Genomic DNA, 17,172 nt, shown 5'->3' on the forward strand with positions numbered 1-17,172 from the left:
CTGCTGATTATTTCTTCTTTATTTCTTTGCTGAACTTTCCTGTAATTTCTATTTTTTTGGATTTTCTGTTTTGTTTTGTTTTTTTGAAGTAGTTATAAATTTCTTCTTAGTTGTGAGGAGATGCAGCATATGTATTTATGCCTCCAACTTGGCCAGAAGTCAAAATGTCCAGTTTTTAACAAAAATTTCCAAGACATATAAACAAAACAGAAAAGTATGAATGACACAGAGAAAAAAGCAGTCAAGAGAAACTGTCATTGAAAAAGCCAAGACATTGCATTTATTAAACAAAGATATTAAGTCAGCTATTATAAGTGTGTTTAAAGAGCTAAAGGAAAACATGAGAGTGATGTCTTACCAAATAAGAGAAAATTAATAAAAAGTTTAAAAGTTTGAAAAGAAACCTAACAGAAATTCTGGAGTTGAAAAATACAATAACTAGAATGAAAATTTCAAAACTGTACCTGAGGGTCTCAAGAGCAGATTTAAGTAGGCAAAAAGAAGAAAAAAATCAGTGAAGGTAAAGTTGATTGAAATGATTCAATCTGAATAACAGAAGAAAAAATATGAATAAAAATGAACAGAGAGCCCCAGACACAAGTGGGACACCATCAAGTGTATCAACATACTTATAATGTGACTCCATGAAGAAGAGAAAGGAGCAGAAAGGGTATTTGAGAAATGAACTGAAAACTTTCCAAATTTGATTATAGACATTAATATACATAACTGAGAAGTTAAAAAAACTCCAAATGTGATCAACTCAAAGATACATACACCCAAACATTTCATAGCCAAACTATTAAAAACTGAAGACAAAAAGAGAATTTTAATGATAGCATGAAAAAAATGATTAATTATGTACAAGGGAGCATCAGTAGGATTAAAACTAACTCCTTATCAGAAACCATGAAAGCTAGAAATCAGTGATATGATATATTCAAACTGCTGAATAAAAAATTGTTAACCAAAAATTCTATATCTTTATATACTGTCCTTCAAAAGCAAACATGAAGTATAACTACATAGAGTAATAGGGATCACAGTATAAATGTATATTTGTTTATAATTATTCTCTCTGGTTTTTAACACAACTTCATAAAACAATAATTATAAAATTGTATTGATGGCTTATAATGTAGAAAGATGTAATCTGCATTACACAGACAACACAAAGGGCAGGGGGAATGGAACAAAGTTATTATATGCTACTGAAATGAAGTTGGTATTAATCTTAACCTGATTGTTTTAAGTTTTGATGTTAATTGCAATCCCCAGAAAAACCTCTAAGAAAAAAACTGAAAAATATATGGTAAAAAGAAACAGAAAATTCATTAAAATGATATACTAAAAATATACAGTTTGCATAAAATAAGAAAGTAATGGATAAATAGAAGAAAAAAGATATAATATATATAAAAATCAAATAGCAAAATGACAGATGTGAATACTATTTATCGATAATTACATTTAATGTTAATAGATTATATACTCCAATCAAAAGGCAGAGATTAGCAAAATAGATAACAAAACATGATTTAACTATCAATATATACTGTATATGAGATACACTATATATTCAAAGATGCACATAGGTTGAAAGTAGAAAAATGAAAAAAAATAAGCTATGCCAATTATAGCCAAAATATAGCTGGAGTGTCTATATTTATAACAGAAAAAATAGAATTTATGACAAATACTGTTAGTAGAGATAAAGAAGGGCATTTTTTAATGATAAAAGGATAATGCTATCAGGAAGACATAACAATAATTAATATATCTGCATCTAATAACAATTCCAACATACATGAAGGCAAAATTGAGAGAACTGAAGAGCCAAATAGACATTTAACAATTCAAACAGAGGCATGGTGTATTGGTTGGATGAAATGAATGAAGGGAGTCAAAAGGTACAAACTTCCAGTTACAAAATAAATAAGCCATGCGTTTGTAATATACAGCATGGTGACTATAGTTAGTAATTTGGTACTGCATATTTAAAACTTGCTAAGAGAATAGATCTTAAAAGTACTCATCACACACACAAAATAACTATGTATGCTAATGGGTATTGACTAATTGCGGCAATCATTTTGTGATATAAGCAAATACTATTAAGTCACTATGTTATACACTTGAAACTAATACAACGATATGTCAATTATATCTCCATAAAAACAAACAAACAAAAACAATTCAACAAATACAAATTTGAGATTTTAATGCTGCACTTTCAATAATGGTTAGAACAAACAAGTAGAAAGTTAGCAAGGAAATAGAAGACTATAATAAATCAACGAAACATAATGGACATCTATAGAACACACTACGCAACAACAGCAAAATACACAATGTTCTCAAGTGCAAATGTTTGATCCATTAAGATTTAATGCAATTACTGATAAACAGATTTACATCTGCCATTTGGTTATGTTTTTTTCATCCTCTGTTCTTCCATTACTTCCTTATTTTGTATAAAAAATTGTTTTCTAGTATACCATTCTAATTTTTCCCTTTATCGTTTTACTATATGTTTTTCAGTTTTATTCTTAGTGGTTTCCCTGGGGATTACAATTAATATCATAATTTACAACAATCTAGTTCAGATTAACTAACAGCAACTTAATTTCAATAGCATACAAAAATTTTGTTCTGTTTCCCCTCTTCTTTGCCCTGCTAATGTAATACAGATTACATCTTTCTATATTATAAAAACATCAACACAGTTTTATAATTACTGGTGTTAATTTTAAAAAGTAGGCTCTAGGGTGAGCCATCTGGGGTTTGTAATTTAGGTTCTGCCACTTCCTGACTGGTAACCAAGGCTAAGTTACTGGGCCTCCGTTTCTTCATCTATAATGGAGACAGTAACAGTAATTACCTTAACAAGCTATTAAAAGGATTAGATGAGCTAGTACATGTCACCCACTTAGATCAGGATCTGGTACAAGAAGAAGTATTTCATAAGCATGAGCTATTTTGATTTTCTTTGGGGGGGGGTGGTAATGCCTTTCAACCTTTCTTCAAGATGCTAGTGTGGGTTCACTGTGTATATTCTTAGTTTTCTAATGACAGCTCTTGTGATTTTGCTCCAGGTGATTTTCTCAAAAATAATCTTTCTGACAGTAATGTGGTTAACAAGATGATCAATTTGAAAATAATATTCTCTCTCTCTCTTCTTTCTAAAATCTATTTTAAAATATTTTAAAATTAAAAGAAAATAAATATATTTGGTAGCTGTTCAGAATTGGTATCTTGGATGCATTGTAGGATAATTTTATAAACACTTAAGGACCTTGAAGTAGTTTGGTCTGTATTTAGAATCTTTTTCTACTTTTTAAAAACTTTGGATTCATTTTTAGATAATTATTTTCACATACAGTCATTAAAACTTAGGATCATAGAACAATATGAAAGTGTAACTTGGAACACACTGAGCATCACAAACAATGTACAAGGTGGATTAGCCAAAATCTCAAAAACACACTTACAATGCAAACCACCATGCCAAGTACATGGACTGCAATGAGAATTAGAATTAGTGGCTGTGTTAAACCCAAGGCTGATTCCCAGCTGCGAAAGTTGCTTAATTTCTGTTCTAAAACTTGCTTTGAAAGAACTTTGTTTACAGATTCAGTACTACTCATTGCAACTCCTCCTCCTCCGACCACATGGCCTGGCCCACCTGCCTTGGAAACTTTGGGAGAGGAAAGATCAATGAGAATGGTCAGCGACTGCTTGAGCTTTCGTGTCACCACGGCCTGTGCGTGACAAACACATTCTTCAAGTGCAAAGAGATCCACCAGGTGTCATGGAGGCACCCCCGCTCCCGTCATTGGCACCAGCTTGACCTCGTCATCACCAGAAGAACGGATATTGGCAGCACCCTCCTCACCCGCAGCTACCACAGTGCAGACTGCGACACGGACCATGCCCTCGTGGTAAGCAAGGTGCGCATAATGCCGAAGAGGTTGCACCACTCCAAGATGAAGGGTCGCCCACGCATCAACACCAGTTGTGCCAGCAACCCAGTTAAGACCCAGCAATTCATCAACAAGATGGAAGATGCACTCGGCGAGGGAGTGGCGGCAGATGACATTATCGAATCCAATTGGCCACGTCTCCGCGACGCCATATACAACTCCGCCATTATTGCTTACGGGAAGAAAGAGCGGAAGAATGCTGACTGGTACGAGGCTCACTGGGAAGAAATGGAACCCGTGATCGAGGCTAAGAGGAAGGCCCTACTGGCTTTCAAGGTCACGCCCACTCCCAGTACACTTCAAGCTCTACGGGCTGCCAGGAACAAAGTCCAGAAGACCGCCCGCCACTGTGCCAACACCTATTGGCTAAACCTGTGCAGAAGCATTCAGGAAGCCGCCGATATAGGCAACGCACGAGGAATGTATGAGGGTATCAAGAAGGCAACAGGCCCAATCCCCTCCAAGATCGCCCCCCTTAAGTCCAAGACAGGTGAGGTCATCACTGACCAGGAACAGCAAATGCGGCGGTGGACCGAGCACTACCTCGAGCTGTACGCAACGAAGAACACCGTAACAGACACTGCTCTTAACGCCATCCCAGACCTACCAGTCATGGAGGAGCTAGACACCCCACCTACTGCGGCAGAGCTCGGCAAAGCCATCGACCGCCTCGCTTGTGGGAAAGCACCAGGAAGCGACGGAATCCCTCCAGAAATCCTAAAGAGCGGGAAACCAGTCCTGCTACAGCCGCTCCACCATCTACTCTGTCGCTGCTGGAAGGAGGGTTACATCCCCCAGGATATGAGAGACGCCAACATTATCACCATGTACAAGAACAAAGGAGACCGCAGCGACTGCAACAACTACCGGGGCATCTCTCTCCTCAGCGTCGTCGGCAAAGTATTCGCCCGGGTCGCTCTTGCCCGCCTGCAGACCCTTGCTTCCCGCGTCTACCCAGAGTCCCAGTGTGGCTTCAGAGCTGGCCGTTCAACAGTGGACATGATCTTCTCCCTACGCCAGCTGCAGGAGAAGTGTCACGAGCAGCATAAACCACTCTACCTCGCCTTTATTGACCTCACGAAGGCGTTTGATCTGGTCAGTCGAAGCGGACTCTTCAGCTTGCTACGGAAGATTGGCTGTCCACCACATCTGCTTGCTGTGGTCATGTCCTTTCACGACAACATGCACAGCACAGTGTCCTACAACGGCGCAACCTCTGAGGCCTTCCCAGTCAGCAGCGGAGTAAAGCAGGGCTGCATCCTCGCGCCTACGCTGTTCGGAATCTTCTTCTCCATGCTCCTCCAATACGCCTTTAAGGACTGCAGCGAGGGTGTCTTCATTCACACCAGATCCGATGGCAAGCTCTACAACCTGGCCCGTCTACGAGCCAAGAACAAAGTCAAAGAGGTGCTCATCCGTGAGATGCTCTTCGCCGACGACGCAGCTTTGACATCACACTCCGAAGAGGGACTCCAGCAGCTAGTCACTTGCCTTTCCCACGCATGCAAGGAGTTCGGACTAGCCATCAGCCTGACGAAGACGAATGTTATGGCTCAAGGCACGGGGACTCCCCCATGCATCACCATCGACGGATACACCCTGGAGGTTGTCAACGACTTCACTTACCTCGGGTCCACCATCTCGAGCTCTCTGTCAGTCGACTTGGAGGTCAACCGGAGAATCGCCAGGGCAGCCACAGTTATGGCCAGACTGAACCGGTGAGCGTGGAACAATTCCAGCCTCACTGAGAAAACCAGACTGCGCATCTACCAAGCCTGTGTACTCAGCACTCTCCTCTATGGCAGCGAGACGTGGACCACCTACGCAAGGCCCGAAAGGAAACTCAACAGCTTCCACATGAGGTGCCTGCGACGCGTCCTGCATGTCGCCTGGCAGGATAAGGTCCCCAACACCGAGGTGCTGAAGCGAGCCAACATGAGCAGTTTGCATGCAGTTCTTAGTGAGAGACGCCTCAGGTGGCTCGGCCATGTCAAAAGAATGGGTGTAGGCCGTATCCCCAAAGACCTCCTCTACGGCGAGCTAGCAGAAGGCAAGAGGATGACAGGGCGCCCAAAACTGCGGTTCAAAGACATCTGCAAAAAGGACATGACACAATGCTCCATCAATCTCAACACATGGGAAGTTCAAGCAGACGACCGCCTAGCCTGGAGGCTCGCGGTCAGGCAAGGTACGTCACGCGCGGAAGCTGCGCGCAACGAGGAGGCGGCCCAGAAAAGATCGAGGCGGAAGCAGCGTCAGCAGCAGCAACAACAGCCATCTGCCTTCACCTGTACCAAGTGTGGCAGGGATTGTCACTCCCGAGTCGGACTGCACAGCCATTCTCGGCGGTGCAGATAGACTCTCAAGAAGCTACGCCATCGTCTCTCGAGACGGACGGCTGCCGACGACGACGACTACTCATTGCAACACAGAGATTTATGCATGTGGAGTGAAAACAAAACAAAACAAAATAATAGCAACCATACTCTTTCTAAAAAGTTTTAAAGTTGGAACTTTTTTCTCTTTCCTTTCTCTCTTCCTTTTATTTTTTTTAAAGAACCAGATGCATTGAGACCAGCTAAAAATTACAGACATTTTCTGTGGAATGTTTGATTTCTGTTTGATTTTGTTTTGTTTTTCTTTTTGGGGAGCTGATGTGAAGTCAATCTGCAAAGCAGCAAATCTGAGTAACCAGATCACCGCCTGGCCCTGTGCAGATGAGCAGGTCTTCACACAGAGCAAGTGGCAGAGCTGGCTGAATACTGGCTGGAAGAACAGTAAAAAAAAAAAAAGATCCTATAGCTTATTAAAACCAAACTCATACATTTATACATTTACATCTGAGAAAATTAAGGCCCAGAGAAATCAAGCAACTTGCCCAAAGTCACCCAGCTAATATGTGGCAGTTAATCACATTGCTTTGCACCATGGAGAGAGAAAGGGGGGGGGGGGAATTACAAAAATAGTTTGACTTAATTTATTTGGTGTTTTTTCATGATGACCTGAGGAAAGTCAAAATAAAACTGTGATTTCTTTCCAGTTGGATCACTGACTAATCGTTAGATTAGTTGAATTTTTGAGCTGAAACCGATAAATACAAATTGGCTAGTTCACAAATATTTTAAAAGACTAAATAGAAGAAGTTTAATCAAACCTATTTAATTTGGAATGAAGAGGCAATAAAGGTAATAAAGACTCTTGCTAAATGTTTTAGCACTCGCCATTTTTACCATTATCATTAATATTATACAAGATGTTTAAAACTCTGAGTTCGGCTGTCTTCTACATCTGCCAATTGGCCAATCAGCTGGATTTTGAAAAGCAGATGGGTCAGTCTATGGGCCTTGGTGTAAATGCATGCTCAGCCCCCTTCTCCTCATGTCCTGAGGGTATAACCTGCACAGGCTTCCCTGTACCCCACTTGGAGCTCCACTGTGCAGAGATGAACAACTTTCTTTGGAACACGTGCAGTATAAAAATGGTTGTGTGAGGAAGGGGCTTAGAAGCTGGACAGAAAGGAGTCATAGGGTCTAGAAAGCTGTTGGCTCGGAGAGGGAATCTGACTACTGGACCCTCTAAAACAAAGAGGGAGTGGGGAAGGTTATCTTAAAGGAGTCAGAACCTAGAATTGGACAGCGCCTAAAGCACTGACTAGGAGAAGTGGTGGCAGAGGGGTAACAGCCACCCATGCCCAGGCTTGAACAGTAGTAGTTCCATCCGCTCCTTGTGAATGCATGGCCTGGAGGAATTAGTCCTTTCAGGAAGGCAGGCAAAGAACTAGGTATTCTTGATGTTCCACAGGAAAAAGCAGCAAGAGTCTGGATCATGGGAGTTACAGTGAGTTTCAATATTCAACAACTGTAGTCATAATAATACAGGATAATTCTGTATGAAACACCATTCCTTCCTGCCTGGCCTTCAAAACACTGATCTCCCCTTGTCTTATCTCAGCATATGAACAGCCTCTCCCCCTGCTTCCCTGGGCTTGGGATGGAAGCCCCTTGCCCTCATCTCCATAACTTATGGCTCCCATTACAGCCTGCCTGATGTGTTTCATGGAGTGCTCTAGCCATGCTTGTTGCACCCACAAACACTGGATGGAACTCCTCATGGGCAGTGACCTGGTGAACTTCTCTCTGAGTCTTTTGCATCTAGGTATTCACATATATTAGTGCACAATAGTGTTTGTTGAATGGATTACATGACATTTACTCAGTTAGATGAGCATTTACAAATTTTCAACTAATTCCATTTAAGTTCTTATTCTATGCTTTGCATCCTGTTACATGCTGGTAAAATAAACAAAAATAAATTAGATCAGACATTGCCCCCCATTGTGGGTGTTGCATTCTGGTGGGGGCAAGCCAAGAGGTGGGCATAGTTCTTTCCCTCAGAATGACAAAAATCTGACTACATCCTCTCCAGCAAAAGCACCCAGGATAAGACTTTCATTTAGGAGAGAAGCCTTTTATGGAAATATCTTTCACAACCCAAAGAAGTGCCACCATCCCTCTTTTTTTAAAACTTGTTTCCATTTCCATTGTGATTGTCATATAATGAGGTGACTAAACTGAACTTTTTCAAGGTGAGGACAGAGACTATTTCCCTACCCATCAGAGTGAGCCTGTACTCTCCCTCCTTAATGACCCCTCATATTCATATTCACTGTGAACGGCAGCTGAACACGGCGCAAACATCTTCATTAAAGTGTCCACGGTGATTCATAGATGCTTTCCCCTATAGGTTACGCATAATTTAAAACCCATCAGCACACTGGAGACAGGCAGCTTAAATTGCTCCTTCCAGGATATGTTACCCTGCATCAGCCCATTCAGAATTTCATTTGCTACCCTGAGGTCCAATTACTCTGCCCAGCTGTGTCCATCTAAGGTTCTTCGGCCCCTCCTTCTCCCAAATCCCTAAGAAGCTCATCCTTCCTTTTGTGGGCAGCAATACTGTGCCCACTCAGTGCAAAATTGCTGCCCCCTGTCAGACGAGGCACTCTCAGAGGGAAACCCACCACGCAGGGACCTAAGGTGGCGAACCAGAAAAGAGATGAATAAGCAGTCAGTCCGTGATGGTTTGTGTTGATGAAGGGAGGAGAATCAGAACACCGGAGGAAGTCCAAACCTCGCCGCTTTTGGCTTAGGAGTGTATGGAGCATGATACATCCTCGCAGTCACCCTTGTGCTCTCTTCTGAACACTTGAACCGGCTTACTTCTGCTTTGGGCTTGCTGGACCTGGCTGAGTCACAGAGAAGAGGACACTCTGGGCTTTGAGAGCCAACCAGATAAATTAATTCACCACAAAGTTTGTACCATCAGAACCTCAGTGAAGAGATGGTGGAGGCACAAGAGAGAGAAACCAAGAAATCACTCATAAGTTCCTTTGAAAAGAGAGGAAAGAGGCAGAGCAATGGGATCAGGAACCACCTACAAAACTGAGAAGAAGTTGGGACAAGGCTTTTGGACTGGAGCCTATGGAGGAAAGTGAGTCTGGGGCTTGGATGAGGCCAATTGATCCAGAGAACCCAGCAAGAAAATCCACTAGGCTGTGCTTTGCTAGCCACACTGCCCTGGCCTCTCAGGGGTCAGCTTATGCCCACCAGATCCTGCCTGCATTCACCTCAGCTTCTATTAGCCTTCTGCACCCCCCACCCCCCAGTGCCCTCCCTGCAGCTCAGGCAGAGCCTGTTTCTAACCTCATTAGCAGGCCCTGATTAAGCGCTCCTTCTGGGCCCAGCACCGTGGTAAGTGCTTTGCCTGGATAATCTCATTTGTCACAGCTACACCATCAGGAAATGTTTGCCATCAAGGTTACCCTCAGTCTTCTGATAAGGAAACTGAAGCTCAGGGAAGTAAAGCCATTTTCTCAAGGTCACATGGCAAGTCACCCTCCGGGACAGAGCTTGACGAAGGGGATGTGGCTGTGGTGCTCCTGTTCCGGTTACTGGGTAGGGGCAGTCCCCACCAGCCTCACCAGTCAAGGAAGGGTTTAGGAATCCTTTTGTTTTTCTGGAACATCTATAGCTTCTGGGGTCTACTAGTGTTTTTGCACTGGGAGACACAAATTTCTGTTTTTGTTTTAAAAATACCCCGAAGTAACAGAAATAGCCCAGTCATCTTAGCACACTGGCCACCTCTTTTCTTCTGACCGCCTCTATGTGCCTGGCTGGGTTGATAGTGACATATTGCCTCTAAGAAATTCCAGCTGTGTGACTAATAATGAAGGCAATAATAACAGCTAACATTCACGAGGCACCTGTTATGCTTGGCTCTGTGCTGAGTAAAGTAGAAAATTTTGTTGTCTCTACTTTAAAGGAGAAAAGAAAGGCACAGAGAATTTGTGTCTTATCTGAGGTCACACAGCTAGCTGGTCAGTGGCAGAGCCAGGCCTTGGCCGGGGACCAGCCTGAGCCCTTTGTTCCCTGTGGTTCGTAGTCCGGCGTCCCCTGAGTCAGGTTAATATTAGCCATTCAGTTAGTCAGATGGTCAGTTGTTACACAATATATTAGGAACCTGCTATGCCTGTACCAAGTGAGGGGAAAGAAGAGGAGCTTAGGGCGGTGGTCTGACTGTGGAGTACGAGTGAGGTCCCTGACCCAGGAGCATAGCCCCAGGGTGATGGGATATTTGGGGAAGGCAAAGAAGCAAAAGGTGACAGGAACAGGGAAGGGAATTTGGAGCAGGGAGCTGAAAGATGAAAGGGTTACCAAGAGCAAGATCTATCAGCTTCACAGCTTTGTTTATGACCTCATGGGGTTATTTGTTGGGGCACTTCATGGGAATTTATGATGGAGGCATTTGGATCAAGGAATAGGGAGGAATAATTTCAAACGGCAGTTGACTACAAGGCATTGTGTGTGTGTGTGTGTGTAAGGAAGAGGTACACAGTGCAGGAGGCCAAATAATTCTCATTTTGCCATTTTCAACTGTCAGAACAGGCTATTGGGCAGCTATTTGGGTCTGTTTATGTCATTTTATATATGTGCATGGCTTCTATACTGTAATTCCAAGGGCTTAAATGGTGCTTTAAATTGCTGTTTAGTTTATAGAGGTGAGGTTTTGTCTTGCCTATACTCTCTAGCTTACCTTTGCTCAGTTCATTCCCTGCAGATGAACTGCACTATTTTTTATTCATAGTAGCACTTTGCTAGTAATTCAGTGATTTCCTTCTTTCAACATTCTCAAAAGAGCATTTATTGGTACTAGTGAGTTAACATTACTCCTACAACTGTGACCCATTCCTGTAGCATGAGGGAGTTAAGGCACTTCTAACTCTTCATTTCTCTAAAAATGAGCTTATAACTTCTTACCATCCCCATTTGGATGCTTTTACAACTGACAGTGTTTTAGCTTTATTACTTATAAAAAACAACTGGAGGAGACATATTTTGAGCTTGGAAATTTCACCTAGTTCAATGCCTAGCAATTTCCTCCCATACCAACACTCATAAATGTCCTTTACATTTGGACTCCCTCTTTTTTAGAATATTGTTTTAGACTGACTGGGTGCCATGGACAAAAGAAATTCCTTTGGAATCTTCAACTCCGTGTAGCCAGTTAGTGGTATAGCTGTTCAGGGCAGTGAAAGAACCGTGTGATTGGTATTTAGCTACAATTTCACCTTTACTCGTATATCTATCTCTGAATGAACAATGAGGTCACAAACTAAAGAGAACCACATCATCACACTCAAAGACCAATCCTACACTGCAAAGGCAAAAATGGTTTGTGGTTAAAGGTAAGTTGCTTTTTATTTTCAGCTTACCAAATAGATATGTGACCTTGAATAAATTACTTTAACCTCTCTGGGCCTCAGTTTCCTTATCTGTAAATAGAGATATTAATAAGCTCCCACCTGATGAGAATTAGATAAGATCATGAACACAAAGGACTGGTATATAGTAAGTGCTTAATAAATGTTAGCTGCCTGACTCTTAGAGTATTGACATAGACAGTGCCGGGCTTCCATGTCTCTGCCATTCACAATTTTCATAAACGAAGGCTGAAAAGAGCCATTATAGGTTCTAGCCTCTAAAACCTCTAAAACAATGGCCTTTATCAGTGGTTGCTGTCATAATGGGATGCTTGATCTTTATTTACTAAGAGCCCAAACTGCCTGTTCAGTAACATTTCTCATCCATTAGGTAAAAACAATCTCTGACAATTAGAGTTTCTGCCCATGGTATTGAACAGTCCTTAAAATAGAAGAGAAAGAAACAGTAGACCAAGTCCATCTTATGGTAAATGTGCAATGTCATTTTAATTAGATATCAGCAAATGCCCTTGTAAATCAAACTCACCACACTGAATCCTTGGTGAGTTTGGAGTTCACATTCCCATCTTCTTCCAGGAAGATGTCCATTTGCAAATTGGCATCGTTATCATGGGCTGATAAATAATTGGTAACAACTCTTGCTGGTATCCCAAGGCATCGCAGAACTGCAGGAAAGAAGGACAAACCACAACTAACCACATCAACAAAATTAATAAATACATAGGGAGAAATCCTTTCTCATAGGGACTGTCTTCTTTAACAATGTCAAAAATTCTGAAATAACAGAAGTTAAACCAATGAATCACCAAAGTAGTAATAAGTGAGAATTTATTGTGCAGACACCAAAAACACAGTTGACAAACCAGGAACACTCAAACCAAAAATGGAAGGAGGCTCAAGGGTATATTATTATAAAGCAGCTTATATAGTGAGGACACAGCAACTGTTTATTCTTCACAGTGATTGGTAATATTAGAATTTTCTTTAAAAATAAGGAATTGGTTTGTGGTTATCTTATATTGACCTTAGGAAGCAGTTCAAGTTTTGCCTACCATTTCCAGAGGCATAAGCAAGAAATGACCCAGGTCAAGTTAGCCTTGCAAAATAAGCTAAAGTAAGCTTTGTATGACCAAACTGTTTTTTTTTTCCTGCTCGGGGAATCTTCAAGGCTGGTCTCTGTTTGTTTTTTATTTTGACATTGAATGAAAAGCCCCATTGGCACATGCTGTCCTCAAATATTCCATACTGGAGAAGGCACTATGTCAGGTGTCCAGACTACAGAGAGAAACTTTGCTGCCTGACCATTTGGAACTGCAGTTGGGCCAGATGAGGCTAACTGGAATCAAAGGCCAGGAGCAGGGTCCCAACTGTTCAGTTGTAATCATACAGTTATCAAAGCGGTATCATCTTAGTACAGCTAAGGGGATCATGTTTTTGCAAATAAAATAAAAAACCAGCTAATAGAAAGTTAGGAATTTGCAAAGCACACCCTCAGAGGGGTTTGCTCTGAGACACTTGGTGAAGGGTGGTGCCACAGATTGATTTTCATTGTTAGATAATAAATTACCAGGATGCATCTCTTGCCATATGTACCTATTGATTAAACTTAATCCAAACGCCCTTCCTGGCTCCCAGGGTGCTGCACATCAGGGCTTATTGAAAATAATTCAGCTGACAGTTTTAAGATTAATGACTTGTCTTGTCTTTTATTTTATCAGAATAGTTTAGCATTTTTAACCAAAGACTATTCACCTACTTTCACAGAACAACCTTGGAAGTCCTAACCGGAGTCTGGTGAGGTGAAACTTGACACTGGGGCACCAGGACCTCCTTCCCTCCAACTTCTCTCTTTGAGTTTATCCTCACTGTGCTTCTCCACGTTGTGCTTTTGCCTTTTACTAGCTTACCATCAATGCCTGGAGTAGATATGGTGACCTTTTTATACAAAAGGCATAAATGGATAGAAGGTGCTCACTATTTTATCTGGTTGTAAGCCTGAAGGAATTACACAGGGATAACGAAATTGCAGGCAGCAGGAGGACATGGGGGAGGCAGGGGACCCTTTCTGTTTTCCTGGAATCATTTCGTAAGAGTGGCTGCCATTTTCTACATAGTCTTGGCTTCTGAACCATGAGGGAGGGGAACTACTATCTTGAAGTTCGGGCTTCTTGCTAGAACTTCAGAAACCAGCCTTTCTAGGAGACTGATACACTGACCTTGATTGCTCTTAGGAAATATACATATATTCCTTCAGTCCTTAGGTATACTAAAATGGCTGAGAAAATAATCTTATTCATCTTGAAGCAATGGTGAAACAAAATACCCAATACAAAACTCATCATTTCCTCCTGCTTGGATCACTGACTAATTCTTAGACTGTCACAACTTTGAGCTGAAATGGATAGGCTTCATAATCATTTACAGAAAAATGGCTTCATCCCAACATCCAAACTCCAACCCCTCCTTGATAATTCTGAATAAAATAAAATGCTAACTAGGTAAAACATTCTTTATCAATGAGCAAGCAGAAAGGACACTCTCATTCAAGCTTAATGTTTTCTCCAAGGCTGTTTAAATGGCATTTGAATGAAAGTCATTACCAATCATGAGATCACACTGAAATACATGTATTTTAAAAAATAGTCACTGAATTAACAATAATTTTTGGCCTAGATAGGCAAATGCCATTTCAAAAAATGATGCATGAGGCTGAAGAGAATAATTCTGTTCCCAAATGCTTTATTCTACAGATTGGATGTTAAGTGGATTAAAAGCCAGAAGGGAAACTGATGAGTAAAGGCTGTTCATTAAGTTCTGATATATATTGCTCAGGGTCATTGAGACTCACATGTAAAAATGAAGAGTAAAAAAAATAATGGAGATGAGACCACCTGTCACTATCCCTTCTATAGCTAGGGTAAAATTAAGTAAATAGATTTATAAGACTATTCAGTGATAAACAATAAGCAAATAAGCATATTCATAAAACTTCTCAATAACAAATAAGCAGCATACATCTTTTCTTACTAGTATTTATTATTTTAAATTTGACTAATTTTAATCTTTTTAAAATGTGAGGGATTACTGAAAAGAAAATGCCACATTCTTTCACCCATATCCTTACTTGACCCTTGGGACCCTCCATTTCTCTGGATATAGAATGATGGAGTATGTAGGAAATAGTCCATCATTCTTTCTATAAAGATTCTACAGTCAAAGAGAAACTATGAGCATATTTGGCTGAGAACAATTTAATTATGCATTGACTACATCCCAGAATAGCCACACATAAATTCTATAGAGCCAACAGGGATTGCTAGGGCTCTTTGCCAGGTTATAGATAAAACATTGTGAAGTGAAATTTCTTTTACATTAAAGAAATATTACTCAGTTGGATACTTACATGTGTTAAAGACACCAGCAAAAACCCAGCACTGACCATAACGAACCGGATTCTTAGAACTCCGATATTCCAACAGAATGTCGATGCTTCCAGTCCAGGCTGATGGAGGGACACCATAGGCGTAGATATTGTCCCAGGATCCAACGAGGACACCTTCATCATCTTTGGAATTAACCTAAAAAAGACCAAAAGTGGTGAGAAGGAAGATCACTTAGGAAAAGTTTTTCCAGACTTTGACATTGGGTGAGATAAGGCTTCCAGTGCCTTCCATAGGTCCTACATAATGAAAACAGTTTACCACTGTTTAATTCATGCCTATGTTATCAGAAAAAGTGATGTAATAACTAGGAGTGCAAGAGGAAACCCAATAACCAGACTTTCTCTTCAATGGCATATCATCATAGTAAGGTGGTGCTAAATAGCAGATAGGAAGAAGACTTGTAATGTTTTCTCCAGTGCTTAGGAGAAGATACACATCGAGTAGTTGGTCTGGTTGAAATAGTGCTGTGAAGGATGTGAGAAAGAGAAGAAGAAGACCTACAAAAGAAGACAGCTCAAGTAAGGATCTTATCTTGGTGGAAGGAGAATTCAAAACTGACAAATGACAGAAGATACATAGGTAGAGGGCCAAAAGTCTCATGTACTAAGGAGTTTTGACTTTGATGATGAGTGGCAGGCACTAATAAATTGAGAAAGGACATAGGAACCATTAAAAGTTAATAAGATTTCCATTGGTACTTTATAGAATCTGTTCTAAAATGCTGCTTTAAACAAGTATTTTGGACTTCTGGCCAAGATGGAGGTGTACACAAACATGCTGCGTCTCCCTCCACAACTAAGAAGGAATGCAACTACCTTAAAACTAGAAACAATAAGGAGTTCCAGAAAACCAAACTGCATGGAAGTCCAGCAAACAAAGATATAAAGAAGAAACACTCATCCAGATAGGTAGGAGGGGCGGAGATGGGATAGAGAGGACGTGATGTGGTGGTGGCAGCAGTGGCTGCAGTGGCAGGCCAGCAGAAAGTGCAGTCACATGTTTGAAAAAGTCAGGAAGGACACCTTGGGAACATTCCTAGCTCCTCATCAGACCTCGAAGCTTATGGTCCCAGCACTGGGGAAAACTAGGCCTCATTGTTTCTGACTGTGCAGACCAGTGGGGGTTCCGGTGGAGGCAGAAACTCCCAGTCTCTCAGCAGAGTCCACTTGTTTAAAGGGCCCCCATAGTCCTAGAATGTCTGTAGACCCACCCACTCTGGGAACGATGGCCAGGGCAGCAGCTAGAGGGGCACCAGTCTGGTGCAGAAATCAGAGAGGTGCCTGGAAAAGGGGCAAGTGCCACAACGCCACAACGTGGTGAAACGGGTCGCCCTGTACTGACGATTTCCTAAGGCTCCACCTCTTACAACGTAACAGGAGTGACAGCTCTACCTGGGACGTGGAGGCAAACGAACACAGGAGCCTGTCAGAATGAGGAGACAGAGAAGTATGGCCCAAAATGGGGAATGGATCAAGGTTCCAGTGGGAGAACTAAGCAACAAGGAGATAGCCAACCTAACAGATGAGGAGATAGACAACCTAACAGATGTAGAATTCAAAACAGTGGTGATAAAGATGCTCACAGGCTTGACAGATATGCTTGAGTACGGCAAACACATAAGAGAAGAAGTGAAGGCTATGCTAAGTGAAACGAAGGAAAATCCACACAAAGCCAATGATGAAGGGAAGGAAACCGAGGTTCAAATCAATGATTTGGACATAAGGAAGAAAAAAACAGTCAACCAGTGCAGAATGAGAAAGCAAGAATTGAAAAAAATGAGGAAAACTTCCCAAATTTTGTGGAGGAGATAGACATAGAGGTCCGGGAAGCAAGGAGGATCCTGGGCGAGCTGAACCCAGAGGGAACCACACCAGGATGCATCATGATTGAGATGCCAAAGGTGAAAGATAAAGAGAGAGTCTGGGGGCAGCCAGAGAGAGGCAGAGAGATGCCTGTAAGAGTATCA

The 17,172-nt window shown here is 41.6% G+C and overlaps 1 protein-coding gene across 1 annotated transcript in view; it reads right to left on the reverse strand.

The window, feature by feature from the left end:
• The window catches only part of F13A1 (coagulation factor XIII A chain), a 206,373-nt gene that overhangs the window by 55,409 nt on the left and 133,792 nt on the right, over positions 1-17,172 (reverse strand). Inside the window, exons 7-8 of the mRNA XM_090269844.1 lie at positions 15,167-15,341; positions 12,290-12,428 (exon numbers count right to left, since the gene is read on the reverse strand). Coding sequence (XP_090125970.1) covers positions 12,290-12,428; positions 15,167-15,341 — 314 coding nt within the window. The remainder of the gene's footprint in view (positions 1-12,289; positions 12,429-15,166; positions 15,342-17,172) is intronic.

The sequence above is a fragment of the Furipterus horrens genome, unplaced genomic scaffold (assembly GCF_987537825.1).
Source record: "Furipterus horrens unplaced genomic scaffold, mFurHor1.1.pri manual_scaffold_3, whole genome shotgun sequence".
NCBI lineage: Eukaryota > Metazoa > Chordata > Mammalia > Chiroptera > Furipteridae > Furipterus > Furipterus horrens.